The sequence below is a fragment of the Castanea sativa genome, chromosome 10, assembly GCF_040712315.1.
Source record: "Castanea sativa cultivar Marrone di Chiusa Pesio chromosome 10, ASM4071231v1".
NCBI classification, from domain to species: domain Eukaryota; kingdom Viridiplantae; phylum Streptophyta; class Magnoliopsida; order Fagales; family Fagaceae; genus Castanea; species Castanea sativa.
The window spans coordinates 37,054,312-37,075,078 of NC_134022.1; the positions used below are offsets into that span (position 1 = coordinate 37,054,312).

The following is a 20,767-nucleotide window of genomic DNA, read 5'->3' on the forward strand; positions in this document are numbered from 1 at the left end:
CTTCCACTTGTGTTCTAGTTCGTCTAGTTCTTAAGGTTGCCTTGCTGGACACCGCCTATCCATGTTGCGTTGCTCAATAGTATCCAGTGTGCTGTAAGGTGTATGCTTGAAGGCATTGTAATCTTTGAAACTTTTGGCTGTTGTCACAACGCAAATGTTAGGATTTTGTTGAATACCTGATGTCTAAATTTAAATGAAATTATCTTTCCCAATCAAGTTTTTTATAAAAGTCATGCTAGAGGTTCTTAAAACTCCAAATATGTGAACTTTTTTCAGTTAATCCTTTGATAGTCATTCAGTAGCATTGAGATGATTCTTTACTTTTATTTTGGTGGTTTCTGCAGCTTGTGTTGCTTTGTGTGTCAGGTGTCAGTGTGCAGATGTGCATGAGCACGTATGCTTGTGTTTTAGATGTGCTAGAATTTTACTTTTTATCTCACAGGGCTTGAATCTGAATATATTTTGTTGATTTTTTCCTTTGTTATTTGTATTATCATTTAGGCCTTGTTTTAGTTCAACTGGCACATGTGTTTCATCTCACTATGTTAACTTTTTTTTTATTTTTAATTTGAATACCTGATGGAAATGTTGGTTGCACTTTTCTTCCTTCTGCAACTCTTACTATGGATGCTTTTTCATTTTTAATTTGTTTATGGTTCTAAAACCTATTTATTTGTTTTCAGTCTTACAGCCATAGCAAGGAAGAGGCCTCTCCACTATAGTACTGTTCTTTCTGCTATTCTTGATTTTGATCCAGACTTTGAGACGGTCAAAGGATGTCATGTTGCTAGTGTCCAGTATTCATTAAGAACTGCGCTTTTGGGATTCCTAAGGTGTACATATCCAGCCATCATAGAGGTAAAGTAATTTTACATTTTGCATTATTTTCTTTTATATATGTTTAGCTGAAATATTTTCATTTACAAGTTTGAGTCACTGATGCTTTAAGCAATAAATTTTTTTATTATTTTTACTTTGTTTAGGGATATTTACATTGCTTCTGTTGCTTAATATGACCTTGAAATGTGGAATTTTCAGTTAATTTCTTTTTTGCCGACTGGAACACTTCTAAAACGGTGTGTCTTGGAGTAATGTGAAAAGTCTATACTGTCCCCTGTATTTCCAACACTACATGGAACATGGGAGAGCAGAATATGCAATACTTAATATTGATTCCAAAACAACCCTATGTTCCTTTTTCTGTGTCCAGATTTTTAATTTAGTTGGTGGATCATTTTGTTTTCATCTTTAGAGCCTGGTTCTTTAAGCTTATAAGCCAGCTTAGTTTCAAAGTCTTGCTTTTTTCTAGATACAGCTGTACCCAAATCATTTTTAATTCAAATGAGTGAATGAATTTAAGGTATCCCAAATGGACAATAGATAATTAAGAATTGTTTAGGTAGCAAAGAAGCTTCAGACACATCGTTTTGTTTCTTAGGCTCTTTGTAGGCATACATGCTAGTAAAGTGAAGAAATGGTGAGGCCCAGTAGGTCTTATATGATCAATGCAAAAGGCCCCAAAAGTTTTGCTGTTGTTCACCTGGTCTTTTGCCTGACGTTGGGTCTTCTGTTTCATTTTCAGTCAAGAGAAAGATTGCTTAGGGCTCTCCGTGCTATGAATGCTGGGGATGCTGCTGATCAGGTTATCCGGCAGGTTGATAAAATGATTAAAAACAGTGAGCGTGCTTCACGTGATGCTCGGTTAGGCAAGGTAATTTCAGAGTTAGTGTGCTTGACATTTAGCAATTTCTTATTTATTTGAACCCACTCACTGGTTTTAAATTTCTGATTAGGAGGATCAATTATCAAGCCAGCTGCCTGTATCAGGTGATTTGTCAAAAAGAAGGTATATGACTCTGGACAATGAAGAGCCTAATGGTCATGAGGTGGCTTCCAAGCGAATCCGTTATGGTCCTGACATCCAGTCAGCTTTGGCAGTTCAAGTAAATGATTCTGGGCAGGATTCTGTTCCTGTTAATGGAGTATCTCCTGTGTTGGATGGTCAACTGACCCCTGTGGAACAAATGATTGCCATGATTGGTGCTTTGCTTGCAGAAGGAGAAAGAGGTGCTGAATCACTTGAAATCCTTATATCAAAAATCCATCCGGATCTGTTGGCTGATATTGTCATAACAAATATGAAGCACTTGCCTAAGACGACTCCACCATTAACCAGGCTAGGGAACTTGTCAGCAACTCGACAAATGGGTTCTCTGAGTAGCCCATCCCAAGTTGTTTCAATATCTGCTTTAACAAGTTCTGTTGAATCTCCAGATGTCAGTGCACAAGCACCTCTTTCTTCAACTACAGCAACTAATTCATCATTGTCTGATACACCTCCAGTTAATACCCTCCCTGCTGATTCTAAGCGTGATCCGCGCAGGGTAATCTTCTCCAGTTTTCAATTGCTATTCATGAATGTGTATCTATTGCTACTATTGAATTTATTTCAATCCGTTACAATCTAAATATTTAGATACGTTAAAATGAACTCCTAGTATCTTTTACAGGATCCCCGTCGCTTGGATCCACGCCGTGTAACAGTCCCTGCTGGGGTACCTTCCATACCTACTGCAGAGGACACCGGAGCTCTGCAATCTGAGTTTGACGCTAATATTTATTTGAGTAAACCTGTTTCACTTCCTGTTGTGAACACTCTTGAAATTCCTTCCACGACTCTCATTTCCAAGATCAAAAGTGAAGATAAGATTTTGGAAAGTCCTTTGGTTTCTAGCACTGATCAACTAACTCCAAAAGAGGAGGTTCTGGATAGAGCCGAGGAAATTGACCTAATCCCAGAGGTTGATCCTTCTTCAGATCCTGCACCTTCTCCTGTTGACAAAGTTGATGAGGACTTGGTTGCAATGAAGTTTTCAGATGATGTAGTGACAAATGGGGTTGATACACCATCTTTTCTAGAATCTGATCAGCATTCTCCAACCGTTTCAAATGCATCTGCATCTGAAGATACCTGTCAAGATTTACCTCTGCTTCCATCATACGTGGAGCTAACACAAGAACAGGAAAGAAGTTTGAGAAAATTGGCAATTGAACAAATTATTGAATCATACAAGCATTCATGTGGGACTGATTGTAGCGAGATTCGTATGGCATTACTTGCTCGATTGGTTGCTCAGGTAGGTTGTCTTCTGATTGTTCAAATGCAAATTTGTGAATTTTTTGTTATAAATTTGTAAATCAATTAAACAGCTGGATCTGCTCTTTGGAGTGATGAATGCCACAGCTTGCATGTTCAGCATTAGTAGCTGAGAATGTCATAAACAATCTGGAATTATAGGTCAGTGTGTGTCTATTCACAGACAAACAAATGCCTAAATGAAAACAGGCATACATACTTTGTGTTTGGCATAACTCTGCACTTTCTGTTGGTATTCTAGTATACTTAAAAGATGACTGGTCTTGGGAAACTTCTCTAAAATATATTGTAAACAAGGTTCAGTATCTACTGGATACATATTAGTGTTCTTCAGTATGTTACCGTCATATGCTGTTCATCACCTCTTTTCTGATGATTATGTCACAAATCTATGTTGCACTTTGTTCTCCTTGGGTTAGAAGATAGTTTGTGGGTTATTGGTTATTCTTGTCCTCTCAACCCACTCTAAAACCCACTTAAATTATTATTTCTGTTGTTGTCTGATGCTGTGGCTCTGGCAGGCTGTGTGAATGGACTTCTGCAGCTAATTGCATAATATGTTGTTCCCCTGTCACTATTCACGTCTATATGTTGTCTCAGAGGTTTAATTTCTCATGTTTAGCAAGCGATATTTGGAATTAATAAAATTGAAATCCTTGACAACACACAAGTCCAAGATGCTAAAATTTAATTGATGGTGAAATGATTAGTGGGAGTAACTAACCTGCTGAGTTGGTAATTGTTTTTGCTTTTCTAAACGTGGTTCTGGATGTTGCTATCTAAACCTGTGCATCTTACACATCTATAATTCTCTGGTTCCATTTAACATTTTTTTAAAAATAAATAAAAGTTATCCCATTATTCAGGAAAGAACAAAGTAAAAGTTATCACATTGTTTAGTCAACGGCAATAGAAATGCTCTATTACCAAGTTCAGTATTTAAGTAAATCTATATTGAATTATATAAACAGTATTTGGACCTCTATAAAAATAATAGTTTAATGTTCAATTAATATGATGTCTATAGAATTACATTTTTGATTTTTCCTACTTTCACAGATTGGTGCTGATGATGACATTGTTATGATGCTGAAAAAACATGTTGTTGTGGAATACCAGAGACAAAAGGTATATCCGTCATTAAGCTTGCTGATCCTCTCTTTGTTTGTTTTGTCTGGATGACTATCCTGAAGTTTGTCTGTGAATAATTCTTGTTCAGTATAATTGCTGGTATTTGTGGGCCAGAAATATGTTATCTACCCACCACATTTTCTTTAAAAATATCTTCTACAAAATTCCAAGGTAATTAGTACAGTTCTGTGAAAATTTATTTGGGAAAAGGAAAATGGAAAAATGACTAGCTCAAATAACACTAGTTCAAATGACACTTCCTCCTGGAATGGAGGGAGTAGTCATGGGTTCAAGACCCACTAGGTGCATTTGTAACTTATCAAGAGAAAAACATTACAAAAAATAATGAAGGAAAAATGATAAAGCCCCAAGAGGTGAGTAGCATGCAAGGAAAAAAAAAAGAGTAAAAATGATAAAGCTCCATGAAAAATGATCCCATATCATCACAAACATTTGTATGCTTTGGGTGTTTTTACCTATGTTTAGGCCTATGATGTTTGTAGTTTGAGCGTTCAAATGTCCCTGCCTAACAGGGACATTTGATTTGACCTTCCAAGTCTTGTGGATGGAAAATGTTGTGAAGGTTGCATAGTGACAAGCTTCTGAGGCATGAAGGAGAGAAAGGACCTAGAGAAAGAGATTAAGGGGGAAAAATCTGTCTTATGAAGGTTGCACAATGGTAGCGGCTACTCACTTATCAAAACAAGAAAAAAAAACTATTCTTTATTTATTTTTTCTGGTCTGAGGTTCTTAGATGTAATCAAGCATTGTTTTGTTAGTGCTTAGGTTGTAATCTATGGTCGTTCTATTGGCAAAGCCATTTAGGGTTTCCTTCCTACATTATGTTTGATTTGGCATATTACAGTTGTCATGTTGTCATACTCTCATAAGCTTTTTCTATTGTCTTCTTATGTCACATAGCCATGTTGTCATACTCTAGGTAAGCTTTTCTATTGTCACCTTGTGTCTCATAGCGTGTTCTACACAAACTTAAATTTCACTTTTTCTGAACGACCTAACCATATTATGGTGAAATGCTTTGTCTAAAGGATGTCCATGAACGACCTTAAGGTCCTTGGGAACAAGAAACACAACATGCTTAAATATTTTTTTATAGGTAATAAGAATAATATTTATTATCATGATGAAAAAAAACGAGGAAAGAAAATACATGGTGTTCATGATGGTGAACACAAGCAAAAGCAACAAACAAAATCAAAGAAAAATAACTCAAGGGACAATTTTAAGAGAAGAAAGAAACTCAATGAATTGATTTTTTGGAATGGGAAAAGAGAATAATTTTATCAGTTGTGAAATGGGGACATAGTTGACCTTTAAATTTAGGAAAACCCTTTCACCCAACTACTAAGTCCATGGCAAGATTAGGGGTGTTAGATGTATGTGGTTAAATGATTAAATTTTCCACTTCCCAATAGTTTAAGCTTTTGGGACAATTGGTAATATATCCTAGCAGGAGGTCTTAAATTTGATCCCTGTCTTTTTCACTCTACCTCTTATTTAAAATCTCACATGTTGGGTCTCACCTATTCATAGGGAGTTTGAGCCCACACTTGAGGGGGAGTATTAGAATTATGTGGTTAAATGATTAAATTTACCATTTCCCAATAATTTAAACTTTTGGGACAATTGGTAATTTAATAAGGGGCACCATAAAAAATTGGTTACATCCTTCAATATTCTTCTTTCAAGAAAAGAAATCTTGCTTTCGTTTTATTTTTGATTGTGCAGCGCCATATAATTGAACTCCTCCCTTTTCTTTTAGTTTAGTTTTTCATCAAGTTTCTTGCATATTTATCAGAATTTTTTGGATTGGTGGTTTTACATTTGGAATCATTATTAGCCAGTTTCCAGTTTGGTATTTACATCATTCTAAATATGCAAGTGAACCAGTAAAAATAGGGACAAATCATATTGAATTTTAAAGAAACTGATAATAAATAGGATAGTTAAACCAAATTGAACTAACCTGTTCAAATGTCTTCAATGGTTAATTGTGGCTCTCCACCTTAATTATGTGGTCATTTGCAATGTGTACCATAAATTACAAAATTTTGTCAGTACCCTAATTTTAGATTAACTTGCAATTTTTACTCGTTATCCAAATTAGTGTCTAAATTAACAGATTATTGGGTAGTCTAATCTTAAATTAGACTGTTTAGTGCAGAATTTTTGTAATTAAGGCGCACATTGCAAATTCCCCTATGTAGAATGGAAACATGCCGGTTAATATAATTTAGACGTTGATTTAAATTGTGGGCAGACAATGTATATTAAACTTGAATTTGGGTGTTAATTGTGAAATTTTGTATTCTAGAGTGAGCGTTGCAAATATCCCCATAATTTAAGGGTAGATAGCTGCAATTAACCAATATCTAAAATTGTAAATTGTTTCCAAGGCTTCTTGAAGCTGTGATCTTGAGTGTGAATATCTTGCTTAAACACCATTGGGACTGATCCAGGAAAAAAAAAAAGCATCAACACCATTGAGCTGTTTGGACTTCTTTCTTAAGTTTTACTATTTTTCTCTTTTCTACTATCTGTCAATAAGCGTGAGCTCAACTGGTATTTCCTCCCTTAATGATGGAATAGAGGAGGTCGTGGGATTCAAGACCCATGGGTGGATTTATGACTTACCAATGAGTATTTAATTAATAAAAATCTAGCTGTTCCAACTGTTCATACTGAAACCCAATCCTTGTCCAAGTCAGTATTAGGTATGGTTCTAATAATCATGTGTTTTTATTTTTATTATCATCATTATTACTATTATTATTATTTTTTTGCAACATTAATTCAATCCTAAAACAAACTAAAATGAAATGATATTCTTTTTACCTGACATTTACATATCCCCAAATTTTTCTTGGATTTCTTTTGAGTAGCATTTCTGTTTTTTGGCATGATTTCATCTTCTGCTTCTTGATGCAAGGGAAAGAAACAAGAGAGAGGCATGTGACCGCAGTGGATTTGAAAGATTATTTTTAACAGATATATCTTTATCTTTTCATTTTAAGCTTTTATATTCAGGTGAGCCGTAATATAAACTCAGAACCTAATAGCTGAAGGTAGAAAAGATAAAGATGAGTGATTTATTGGTAATGGAGCCAAACTTGTGGGCTGATTTCAACCCAAAAAAAAAAAATGGTTTGATAGATACCGTTCTTTGCTATCTGGGCCTTCATAGTTGTCAGGATTGATAGCATGGGCCTATGCATCATATGTTGGCAGCTTGGTTTACAATATGTGGGTCTATTAGATTATACCCAAGCCTCTTGCAAGGTTCTTCGCAATCCATTCCGTGACTTTAATCATATACTCATTGTACACTATGTGGACTATATCTTTTCAAGTTTGCTTTTTTATGCATGGTTCTTTTCATTATTGTTTTGGGATTATTGTGTTTGATGTGCTCCTATTCATGTGCTCAGTTTTATTTCATCTACTCCTAATGTTCAGACTTTTGGATATGGTGTTTTGAGGTTAATTTTCTAGCTCAGTCAAGCTTCTGATATCAATTATACAATTGAATTGAAGTACTGAGCATATATTTAATGGGTTAAGCTTTCTGATGAATTTTTTTTTAACCCTTTTGTAATTTAATATTAAAAAAATTGGTTTTCAGGGGCATGAGCTTATATTGAATGTCTTGTATCATCTGCACACTCTCATGATTTTGGATTCTGTGGAAAACTCTTCAGTTGCTTCTGTTGTGTACGAAAAGCTCCTCTTGGCAGTGGTAGGTGCATTTTTTAGCTGGTTCACCACCTTATTCTCAATGTATTCTTGTTCTTTTCCATTTGTGTGTGAACTGAGATGCATTTACCCTATTTCAATGTAGGCCAAATCTCTGCTGGACTCTTTTCCAGCCTCTGACAAGTCCTTTAGTAGACTTTTTGGTGAAGTCCCACTTTTGCCTGACTCAGCCTTGAAACTATTAGATGAACTCTGTTACGCTGATGTTACTGATCACCGTGGAAAAGATGTACGTGATGTTGAGCGTGTTACTCAGGGCCTTGGGGCTGTCTGGATTTTGATTTTGGGGCGCCCACTTAATCGGCAATCCTGCTTAGATATTGCTTTGAAGGTAACTTGACATAAGAATCTCATGGCATTAAAATTATTGTAACCAAATGCTTTATTTATCATTTATAATGTTTGTCTGCAGTCCTCTCTGATATGTAGGGAATTATTTGGATGCTGAGACTTGCAGGAAAAGATTTTCTTATAACATTATGTTTTTGGTGTATGGGATTATCAATCACTTAAAAACCTGTTTTTGGTATCATGTATCAATCTTGAATGAGTTTTCCTTGGTTTTTGTTTAAATGATACTGACCTATCACCATGTAACTTCATAGAACATGCAACAATACCTAAGTTGCCAGGTAGCCTGCTGATTAAGTCAATTTGATTGAATCACACACTCAGTTTGCACTTTGCCTCGTTGTTAGCTGGCCTTGCCCACATCAAATCTAATAGCAAAGTATAACTGAATCAAATTTAATTTTGGCACAGAATTAGTTTGGTCCTAGTTCTTATATATATTTATTTTTGAATGGTCCTAATTCTTAATTATTGGATCCATATATATATAAAGAAATGCTTAGAATATTTCATCTTTAATTATAAATAAAATAGTTATAAATAGTTATACAGAGGCACACATTACCTTCTGGGCTTGTGTTTCTCTTCATTCTCAATGCCATGAACATGTATAAAGGAAATAGAGTTTAACATTGTTTGGGAGAGTGCTATGACTCGGTATTTTTTCGCTACATTGAATTATTGGGTAATTTTGTTTCTCATTTGATTATTACCATTTGTCCCAAAATGTTAAGCTATTAGGAAATGATAAATTTAATCATTTAATCATTATTACTACTCTCTTTAATGTGTGGGCACTGACTCCCCAGTGGGGCCTAACATGTGGGATTTTTAACTTTTCAGTATCACCTGCTTTGATACTATGATAGACTACCACTTGTCCCAAAAACTTAAGCTATTTGGAAATTGTGAATTTAATCATTATTCTAACACTATTGTATACTAAGAAAATCTTTCAATGTGAAGGGGAAGATGATGCGTGGTTTTTGTTGTGTTAAATATTTATTCATATTCTATAGACTTGTTGAACAACATAATGTGCATGTAATGACTTGTTTCATAACAACTGTGTTTTACACACTCTTTTCCTCCAAAACAAAATTTTAAGATTGTTACTCTTGAGGATCTCGTTGTCTTTGTCTTAATGCCTAAAGATATCTACAGTTTGATATCTGTTGTATTTTTATTCATGTATTTATTGTCTCATTGCAGTGTGCTGTCCATTCACAAGATGAGATTCGAGCCAGAGCAATCCGGCTGGTATTTTAACTTGACTTAAATCGTTGATTCTAACAGTTTTGTCTTCATATGGGATGCAAAAATTATATTGTACATTTTCTTTATGATAATAATGCATCAATTTTTCATTTGTTTGTGATGGGCAGGTGGCAAACAAGCTCTATCAGCTAAGCTACATATCAGACAGCATAGAGCAATTTGCAAGAAATATGTTGCTGGCTGCTGTAGATCAGCATGTTTCAGATATAGAACTTTCACAGTCTGGGTCCTCCAAGCAAAGAGTCGAAGGGGAGGTATATGTCATATATTCTTTAAACACTTTCCTCCTTATTATATTCTTTTTTCTGGGTTAGTTGATTGCTTCCTGGTATTTTGTGTTGAAACTCTGAAAGATCTATTTTTTTAGATGAAATACAAAAACTATCCTTGAGGTTAGGGCTAATGCCAGTTACTACCATAATATTTCAAAAATGTCTAATTTTCTCCCGAAGCACAAAAGTCATTTAACACCGATTGAAAATTCCCCTGCTTCTCCTGCTTCCTTCTCCATCTTTGGTTGCTATTTATCTACTATTGGCTACTCAAAACACTCCTTCGTGCATATAATTCCTACAATGCAGTCACTGTGAGACTTGTGCTGTTGAGACAAGTTGTTGGACGGAAGTAAAGGACTTACGAGCAGGGAGTTTCAAACAGTGTTAGTGTCGTTTATGCTTAGGAAGCAAATTGCATATTTTAAATAAGTTCAAGTAATGCATGGTATTAGTCCAAACCTCAGGGTGGTTTTTGTATTTTACCCTTTTTTTTCCTCAAATAACTCTGAAGGGTTGATTGATGTGATAAATTTTGATCATCAATCCTGTAAGGCACTTGGACCCTAATGAGTGGATTTTGGGGTTGATATAATTTAACTAGGAATGGCAACGGGTCGGGTTCGGGCCGGGTTTTTGCATACCCGGACCCGACCCGTGGGCCAATACCCGAAACCCGGACCCGACCCGAATAATAATCGGGTTTTTTTATCGGGGCCCAGACCCGCCCCGCCGGGTCCCGCGGGCCCCGTTTAACTTATTGGGCCCAAATTTAGCCCAACCAAAAAAAAAAAAAAATTAAGCCGCGAGGCCAACCAATCTTTTTTCCCTGTTCTGAAAAATTTTCCTCAACAACCACAACCCAGATCATAAACAATAATCACAAACCAAAACATGACAAAATTGAACAAAACCAAATCAAACCCAGCTGAGCTTTTCAAAAGGCAAAAACAATCATTGCCTCAAATCTGTGCTGAGGCGAGGCGGCGAAGCGAGGCGAGGCGAGGCGGCGAAGCGAGGCGAGGCGAGGCGAGGCGAGGCCGCGAGGCGAGGCGAGGCGAGAGCTGCGGGCTGAGGCGAGAGGGCTGTGTGCTGACTGCTGAGGCAAGAGGGCGGCTGGCTGTGAGTGTGAGAGAGGCGAGAGGGCAGGGGCGCAGGGCTGAGTGTGAGAGGCGGCTGGTGTGAGTGTGAAAGAGTAGAGAGTTGAGAGTAGAGATTAGGGTTTTCCATACAAAATCAGAAAATATATATATAAGGGGTATTTTAGTAATTTCATATATCGGGTATTTAACCGGGTATTTATCCGGGTCGGGTTCCGGGTCGGGTCTGGATTTTTTTTATAAAACCTGGACCCGACCCGGACCCGCTTCGGGTTTTTTTTTAAATCCATATCCGACCCTATTCTTTATCGGACCGGGTAAAACCCGGCCCATTAGGGTCGGGCTAGACCGGGTATCCGCGGGTCGGATTTAAATTGTCATCCCTAAATTTAACAGTAGCTGTTTAGGTTGCAAGAAATTTTTTTTTAATCTTTATCCAGAATTTTTGCCATAAAAAATGAACTTCTGGGGCAGCTGGGAAAAAGGGACCTTCTTTCTTTTGGTTTTAGTTTCTGATTTTTGCCTCCTGTGAATTTCTTTTCAGGTTGAAAGCCAGGAAACATCCACTAGTGGTTCTCAGGTTTCAGAGCCTGGAACTTCTGAGAATGACTCTGTAAGGAGTGCACAACCATTAGTGAGGAACACTTCTATGTCATTGCATGAAGCTCAACGACTCATTTCATTGTTTTTTGCTTTATGTACAAAGGTTTGCCTATGTTTGCTTCATGAACTGGTGACTAGAAGATAATTGCTTCAAAACACTTGATTTCTTGGTAATATTGACAAGGGTTTTCTTTCCTTGCAGAAACCCAATCTTCTTCAACTTGTGTTTAGTAATTACTGTCAGGCCCCAAAATCTGTAAAGCAGGTGTTTATTTATTTATTATTTATTATTTTTTAATTTTAATTTAATTTGATTTAATTTTTTTTTATATTTAAATTGGGCTAATTTGCTTTGTCTTTTTGTCTTGTGGTAGTTGGAACTTGTAACAGCTTTGGTTAAGCTAGCTGTTTGTAACTATAGTAGGTTTTCTTGAAAATTTATGCAGAAAGAGGCTCTTTAGTCCCAGAAATATGTAGGAATGAATCAGAAGAGGAAAAAAGTAGAAAACGAACTCTATGGAAAATGTCTAGGTTCAATTCGAATCAGTTCATATTATAAAGCCACTAACAGTAGCCCTTTGTAGACAACTTCCAGTTTTGGGCTGACATTTTCTTCTAGGGTTGGTTTGATTGGGTCTTCCACTTTTAAGTAACCAAACAAATGAACAGGCAATTTTGGATTATATTTCTACATGTTGTTATGTTCTTATCTTGTAATTTTTCTGTAAATGATTTTTGTGGTGAAGCTCTAGGGCTTCAATTTAGTTTAGGTCTACATTCCATAGTCCCATCCTCTTGTTTGCACCGAATCTCGTCTAAACTCCACAGTTATGCATGTTTGAGCAGGAGTAGTACTAGGATGGGTGAGAATGTAGGGAGTCCTTGCACCGCTTTCTTTTGGGATTTCCATGCTTGGGAGATAGAAGGGGTGAATGAGTTGATGGATTTACTTTGTCCAGAAAGGCTGTAGAAAAGAATGAAGGTTGTTTACTTTGGACTCTAGATGGGAAAGGGAAGTTTAGTGTTCGATCCTATCACGCATGCTTGCAGTGTCCACCTAACTCCTTCCCTTGGAAAGGTGTTTGGGGTGGTTAAGTTTCATAAGGTAGCTTTTTTCGTATGGACTACGGTTGAATTCCATACTGAGTATAGATAATCTTGTTAAACAGAAGCTAGTGGTTGTTAATAGGTGTGTGCTGTATAATGGCAGTAGTGAAACGATTGAGTACTTGTTGCTGCATCGCACTATTGCTAAAAATCTGTGGTCTTTTTCATTTGCGGCTTGTGGGGTACTTCGGTAATGCCAGGCCAAGTATTGATTTTGGTAAACCTTCTGGAGAGGGGTGTTTGGAAGTCATCATAATAGGGTTGTGTAGCAAGCTACACCACATTGCATTATGCGGGTCAATTTGAGAGAGAGAAATTGCCAGACATTGGAGAACAAAGCGCAATCTATGCAAGATATGAAGAATAGCTTTTTGAGATCTTTTTTTAATATATATAATTTTATTTTTAATAATATGTTGTTGTTGAGGGGTGTCTTGTAGTTCTATTGTCCATTTTTTGGACCTCATGAGTGTTTGTTTGTAATCCTTTAAGGGCGCTCAAGTTTAAGCCTTCCTTCTTTCTAATAAATTATTATCTTACATATAAAAAAAATAACAAAAAAGAAAAAAGAAAAGAAAGAAAGAAATTAGCAGTTACCTGTTGTTAGTTCCAAACTTGTTAAACTGAATAGTGCCAGTACTAGTTTTTCCTGTCTATTGTGGTAACATAATTTTGTTCATTGGAGATGGGATTAAGGAATACCAATTTTATGGAAATAACTATTCTCGATCATTTATTTATGTGGACAATTTTGAGAGATCTTGGCAGATTGGCTGCTTGCTTATTAATGTAACATAAATCTTCTGTCATTTCCATTATAGTAGGCCTTGTTTGACAAATTTTACATAATAAATGTGACACACACACGTGTAAGTATGTATATATATTGACTATTTGCACACATTAATTATGACTCTGTAACCCATTTGGTTGATGCAGGCTTTCCATCGCCACATCCCTATTCTTATAAGGTCCCTAGGGTCATCTTGTTCTGAATTGCTCCATATAATATCAGATCCGCCTCAAGGGAGTGAAAATCTGTTGACACTGGTAGGTTCCTTTTATAGTCTTTGTAAGCTGTTTTAACCTTGAACCGTTCTTTTATTCTCAGATATTCTGCACATGAATGATGCTGATAGTGGTTTTGTTTTTCTGGCAAGGTGTTGGAAATATTGACTCAAGAGACAACGCCTTCTTCTGATCTGATAGCCACTGTTAAACATTTATATGAAACTAAATTAAAGGTTTTTCTTATAATTAAAAGTTTCTTCTGTTACCGATGTAAAAGTTTTTTCATCTTGGTCCTTACATAGACTATTGTTCTTCGCAGGATGTCACAATTCTTATTCCAATGTTGTCTTCACTTTCCAAAAATGAGGTTTGTTTCACAATTTTTTATTTTTTATTTTTACTTATTTTATAATTGTATGTGTCGATTTCGCTCTAAAATGTAAAATTAATTATTAACTTGAAGTGTCAGTTAAATTTTATTAGTTAGTTTCATTTTTTAAAATCAAGTTGTCCAATTGTGTTGGTTAATTTTGTTGCCTTGGGGTGGAGGAGGGGGAATTATAAGATACATATTATAATTTCCTATCATGGAATGCATGCACAAATCTAGATTTCAAGCTCGATACACTCCTTCCCCGAAGAAACTAAATGAGACTCTACCCATGTTTCTTTATCATTGGTAATCGAGAACAAATCAGGTCCTAAATCCTAAAGGCTTCCCCACATCACACTATATGCCAAAGCTGATTCTTTGGCATCCCTCACCACAAACTTAATGACACTGGAGTAATGATCTCATCCATTCCATCGCTATTGGTCCTCCATAGACTACACGAGGTCTTCTTACCTAGTGCAGTGTCCATTGGTCATTAAAGTCTCCATGTTGAGGTTAACTCTATTCTTTTGATCATATTATTTCACACTACATTTTTTTATTTACATTATTTCTCACTACATGAGCCTTCTAAGATGAACCCAAAGGTGTCCCCTATAATGCACTTGGATCTGGATCTTACTGAAGACAACACTCATTATGAAATTTTATAAGGGAAAAAAAATCTTCAAGATGATTTTCATTCACAGGAATGTCATTTAAGTGAAAGAATAGTGTTCCCATCGGTCCTTAAACATTGGCTAAGAAGTAATACTCATTCATCACAGTCTGCACAAGAGTATGCCTCAAATGGAAGCCTTAGTGGTGTTATAATTTGAGGTCTTGTATTTGAGTCCTGGGCTTCACCCAATACCTGTGGTTTACAGGCTACCGTAGGAATCCATGGTTTATTGGGGCACCACTAAATGGGGTCTGGCTGTTCCTTGTAATAATAATAATTATTATTGTTGTTGTTGCTGCAAAAAAGTAGCTGCGTTGTTGAACTTTGATGTATTGTTTACCTGACTTGGAGGTTTTCATGTGTGGATGTTAATCTTTTTATGCTAGCAGGTTTTACCTATTTTCCCTCGGCTTGTTGAACTTCCATTAGAAAAGTTTCAGACGGCACTTGCTCACATACTGCAGGTAAAAATGTGAATGCTCAATTTTTGATAATTAATAATGGAAACATAAAGAGAGAACTCTTATTTTCTCCCTTTTCATTGGACTCCTTGACATGTAGTTTTGTTCTTAAGATTGGGACTTTACCATATTTGAAATCTGTGCTCTTCTGTTGATTTCTCTGTTAGAAGGTAAACAGTAAATTGATTCTAGTTGTGACTGAGCTTAAGTAAAGGCTCCTTAACTTTTTAGATTATTCTTGAAAACTTCTGAACGTAAGTCTGGATGTTTTGAATAATTTGCTTGTGTTAGGTTTTGGGTGAGGTAGTGGGTTCAAGACCCACTAGGTGCGTGTGCATTTTACCAATTTACAAAAAGAAAGAGCAGTTTGCTTGTGTTGATCATCTATGCATCTAACGCTCACATGCACTTGTTCAATCAGAATTTCAGTCCAAAATTGAAATTATTAGATTATGCTTCATTTATTTATTTCTCATTACTTCACATTTAATTCATTTAGCAGTATGGTAGCATTTACTTCACACACACACTGTTATTTTATTTCCCCCCTCCCCCACCTGAAGTAAACAAAAGTTGCTGAGAGTTAATATCTGTTCATGGCAGGGTTCAGCTCATATGGGTCCAGCTTTAACACCTGTGGAAGTGTTGGTTGCCATCCATCACATAGTTCCTGAGAAAGATGGCCTTGCACTTAAAAAGGCATGTCTTCTATATTTCAAAGTACTTGTTTTAATACGTGAAGCAAACCTAATGTTTTCCATATGTTAAGACTATTAAGATAACATTTGAACTGCATATTCATGTTGTGCCCATCCTGCATGCTTCTGCCTTCTGTCCCAATTTTCACTTAATATAATCTTGTAGTCTTTTGATGTTTTAAAAGTGGTCGTGCTTGTATATATATGTGAAAAGGACAAGTTTAGAATGAAATTTGGGCATATCGGGTAAGGCACCTAGTGTAACCCTGGGGTTTAAGTGGGTGCTAAGATTCCAGTCTCACCTACCTGCTACCTTAGTAGTGACAGATTAAACCTAGCTCACGATAAGATAAGTTGGTGTTAGTTTAGGAGTTAAAGATAGGTTGAATATTACTTTCTTTGCAACATTTATTTAATAACAAAATTTGGATATCTTTTCCAATAAAATTATATTAAATATAATAATTTGTAATAAATGAGAATATTATTGTCCGTTTGGGATCTGCTTATTTTGCTGAAATTGAAAACTTTTTGCTGAAAATACTGTAAGATAAAGCTAAAAGTTAGTTGAAATAGTATAATGGAACTCATGAATAGTACCAAAAAGTACAGTGGAACCCATGAATAGTAGCAAAAATAAGTTGAATAGTAAAATAAGTTGGCAAAAATAATCCATGCCAAACACACACTTAATGTTATTGACTTAAAACTTGCAATGTTAAATCCAGTGCTTCGCCATTCCTCGTTCCTCATCACTTGGAGGCGACTTTATAGTTCCTTTTTTTTGCCATTTAGTTCATTTTAAAGTTATATTCCCCCTAAGCTTTCTCTAGCAATCATATGTTTTCTCACTTCCCATTCCAGTGTGATATTTTCTTTCAGTCCTTTGGTGCCACCAATTTCAATCAAATTAGTCTCCAACTAATGCCAAACACACACTTAATGTTTCAATCAAATTAACTGTGGCCACTCATTAATCTTGATATCCCCAAGAAGTTTCATTCATTTTGTTTTTTAAGTGCCCAAAATTCCAATTAATTAGAAAGCCCATGGTGCAAGCCACACAACATAGCTTTTGGCTTGAAACTTGGACCATGCAAACCCAGTGGTTGGGTTTCCAATGGCTCCGATGCTTTTTGGCCCTGCTCAAAATGCAGCACAAATCCTTGATATGATTTAATTATGGAGTGGATGGCACAATGCTTCAATTTAGCTAGTAGGAGTTCCGATTTTTTTTAATTGTTAAATATCCACTGCATTATGCATTTTGCATCACATTTACAGGTATTAAAGTGGTTGTCCCATGTATCTACTGTGCACTGCATTAATTGTTATTTATATATATATTTTTTTAATACTTCCATTTCATGTTTTCAGATTACAGATGTTTGCTCAGCCTGTTTTGAGCAACGAACAGTTTTCACACAGCAGGTCTTGGCAAAGGCATTGAACCATATGGTATGTGTTTGTCATTTATGATCTGGTTGATGTACTTCATTTTCAGTTCTGTGTAAGTGGTAGTTGTATTTTTCAGGTTGATCAAACTCCTCTACCTCTTCTTTTCATGAGAACTGTGATTCAGGCAATTGATGCTTTTCCTACATTGGTAAGATTCTTCCCCTCTATATGTTACATTAGTATCCCAATTTACTATGCTGAGTTTATGTTAGAGAATGATTTCAGGACTAGCTTCTTCTTGGTAAAATCTGTAATTTTGAGATTTAGAGTCATATATCTTGGGTTTGTTGAAACTATGGGCTTTGTGAAATTTTCTTTCTGGTTCATTGCATGATGGTGATCAGGTTATTTTTTGGGGAAATTTTTTAGAAGATTTTTTGCTTCTTTCTGTTAATGAATTTTTACTTACCAAAAAAATTTTCTACTTATTTTTGGCCTTGAACCAAAGTAACAAGCATTTTGGGTGTATCTATCCATTTACATAGCTCAGTAGGTTTGTTAAATATGATTTTCTCTCCACATGTGTTAGTGCTTTGTGTCATATATTTTGCTCACAATTGGTCACAAGCCCGGAAAAAAAAAAGAGGGCTGTGGTAGGTTGATGGCTAACGTAAGTTTTTATTAAATTTCATATGAATGGATCCATTATAGATAAAAGTTGGGGAATTCCCTACATACATGAGACTAAGCTTTGTTATTGTGGTGGTATTTGTCACTATTAATGACCTGAAGTATCCCACTGAATGTGAATGTATTGTTTGTCTATGTGTGGTACATACAAATTATAAATAACAATCTGGTTTCTCTATTTAGGTTGATTTTGTTATGGAGATTCTTTCCAAACTTGTGACTAGACAGGTATATTCCCTCAACATACAATTAGTTTATTTGAAACATACAAATAATAAATTTAATCAAGCTTGCTCTATGTTTTACAATTCTGATTCTCAAGCATAATTATGGAACAACTGATTTTATATGTACCTATTGAGTGCAGGTGTGGAGAATGCCAAAACTGTGGGTTGGCTTTCTGAAATGTGTGTCTCAGACGCAGCCACATTCTTTTGATGTATTGTTACAGGTATCATGTAATATAAATTATCAGGAGTGCTTATTGCCTTGTGCTATTTTCGCTAAGTGCCCCACCCAAATTTTGTTCCTTGCAGTTACCACCACCACAACTTGAAAGCGCTCTGAGCAAATATTCTAACCTTAGAAGTCCACTTACTGCTCATGCAAGCCAGCCAAGTATTAGAAGTTCAGTTCCTAGGTACAGTTATCTTAGATCTGATTAACAGCACAACCTGTGTCAAGAAAATCTGCTAGTTGCTGCTTTTTGTTTAGCTAGAATTTTTGGGGACATTTCCTATACTACTGTAAACTTAAGACAGAGTGTTATTCTGGTCATTAAGTGGGTTTAATTAATGAAGAAGATCTATCAAGTTAACTGCAGAAATTTAAAATTTAAAATTTCAGCCTTAGGTTGAAATTGGTTAGAAGTGTAATTGTTAATATATTTGTGGAAGCATGAATAAAATGGTACAAACTGAAGACCTTTCTTACATTTATTTCCCGCACATGCTTGCAGTTTGATTTCTTTGAATTAGCACAGATGTTTTGTCACAAAGTGGTCAGTAATATTTTTGTTTCAGTTTGTGCTTGATCTTTCCAGTAGACAGATCTGGTAATGTTCTCCTGATGATGATAGAATTGCAGCCTTAGGTTGAAATACGGTGGTAGAAGTGTAATAAAACTTTATATGTTTGTGAAAGTGATAATTGGTACAAAGTGAAGTCCTTTCTTTCTTTTTTCCTTTTTTTTTTTTTTGGGTAAGTGACTGAAGTCCTTTCAAACATTCATCACCTGCACATATTTATAGTTGCATTGCTTGAATTAGCACAGATTTTTTTTTGGATCTAAAGCAGTCAATAATGTTATTATTTTTGTTTGTACACGATCTTTCCGGTAATCTGATAATGTTCTCCTGATGAAGATATAATTCACATTTCTTGAGACAATAACATCAGGATTGTACTGTCAGAAACCATTGCATTTATGCATAACTAATATTAACATTGATGGAAGATGTACTTCAAAATTTGTAGGGAAATTTCCCTGTAGTCTTCTTTCTTGAAATGATTTTATGACTCCATGTTGGCTTTAGGCACTATCCCATGTTCCTCCTTCCTTGATTTTTCTGATTGTTTAAATTTCAGATTGTAACCTTTTTTTAGGGACCCTCTTTTAGCCATCCTGTGTTCTTGGATGTCTCTCTTACTAATGAGTATTTACTGGTCAAAGGAAAATTTATAAGATAGATTATTGGCTCTGAGGATGAAAATGATAATAGCGAACTGATGCAGATATGCAAAACTCAATAACAACACATGTTTTAGTGGTGTCTTGGGATCTTAATCACTAAAGGATAAAACATCCTTTGACTTTTTGCATAGTTGTCTACTCATTCAATGCACTCTTAAGTTATCAGCTTCCAGGTCCTGATTCTGTATATAATCAAGCATTTCTTCTGCAACTGAAGTTGTAGAATATGGACATTTAATAGGGAAAAGATTATGGGAACTTTAGTTTTCTTGTAATGAGAATACTTTTTTGAAATCTAATATGGTTCTCTCGTTAACTGTCAAATAACTTTGTCAATAAATTGGGTATTCTCCGCAGTTTTATCCTTCCTGTTACTTCATTTTCATTTTGATGTTATTTTAGCTAACTTTTCAGGTTTGTATTTTGGCAGATCAATGCTAGCGGTTCTTGGTATTGCAAATGAAACCCATATGCAACAACCTTATCTCCCATCATCTTTGCACTCTGCTGACTCAAGTTCTTCAGTTCGAGGAGCAACATCAACGTGATTAGTACAGAGCTTGGAGTTTAACAATTGACCAGCCGTTTATAGAGCAGTTGGGACGTAAGTCCCAATCCCGTGGTTCCCGTTGTTGGGAACAGATTTATTGATCATAGAGCAGCTGATGGCTTGGATGTATGACTGCTGAACCGTGGAACCTTGATGAATATATATCAGTCCTGTGATCTGGGATTTTGCAATTCTGTCAAGGAGCTGCCAATCCAAAAGAATCCTCCTTGCTAAAGCTGCTCTAAGGGAATGTACTATAGTTGTAAATGTTTAATATATTTATTTTTATATTTTTATTTCCATTTTCTTGTGTAGTTTCATTATTTCAAATTTTGAATTTTTTTTTTTTTTTTTTTTAACTTTCTTCCTGGTTTGGGGTAGGTTAAGTAGTCATGTCATTCGAATAGATATAGTTGAAGCCGTCACCGGCCCCCTTTTG

The 20,767-nt window shown here is 35.7% G+C and overlaps 1 protein-coding gene across 1 annotated transcript in view; it reads left to right on the forward strand.

Moving 5' to 3' along the window:
- LOC142613123 (uncharacterized) overlaps positions 1–20,674 on the forward strand; it is a 32,781-nt gene extending 12,107 nt beyond the window's left edge. Inside the window, exons 6-27 of the mRNA XM_075785322.1 lie at positions 684–858; positions 1,583–1,711; positions 1,794–2,384; positions 2,511–3,137; positions 4,217–4,285; positions 7,932–8,045; positions 8,148–8,393; positions 9,626–9,673; positions 9,799–9,945; positions 11,608–11,769; positions 11,869–11,931; positions 13,713–13,823; positions 13,934–14,017; positions 14,104–14,151; positions 15,229–15,303; positions 15,904–15,999; positions 17,376–17,456; positions 17,533–17,604; positions 18,270–18,314; positions 18,454–18,537; positions 18,623–18,726; positions 20,209–20,674. Of these exons, the coding sequence (XP_075641437.1) occupies positions 684–858; positions 1,583–1,711; positions 1,794–2,384; positions 2,511–3,137; positions 4,217–4,285; positions 7,932–8,045; positions 8,148–8,393; positions 9,626–9,673; positions 9,799–9,945; positions 11,608–11,769; positions 11,869–11,931; positions 13,713–13,823; positions 13,934–14,017; positions 14,104–14,151; positions 15,229–15,303; positions 15,904–15,999; positions 17,376–17,456; positions 17,533–17,604; positions 18,270–18,314; positions 18,454–18,537; positions 18,623–18,726; positions 20,209–20,326 (3,289 nt within the window). The 3' untranslated portion in view covers positions 20,327–20,674. The remainder of the gene's footprint in view (positions 1–683; positions 859–1,582; positions 1,712–1,793; positions 2,385–2,510; positions 3,138–4,216; positions 4,286–7,931; positions 8,046–8,147; positions 8,394–9,625; positions 9,674–9,798; positions 9,946–11,607; positions 11,770–11,868; positions 11,932–13,712; positions 13,824–13,933; positions 14,018–14,103; positions 14,152–15,228; positions 15,304–15,903; positions 16,000–17,375; positions 17,457–17,532; positions 17,605–18,269; positions 18,315–18,453; positions 18,538–18,622; positions 18,727–20,208) is intronic.
- Positions 20,675–20,767: the final 93 nt, after the last annotated feature.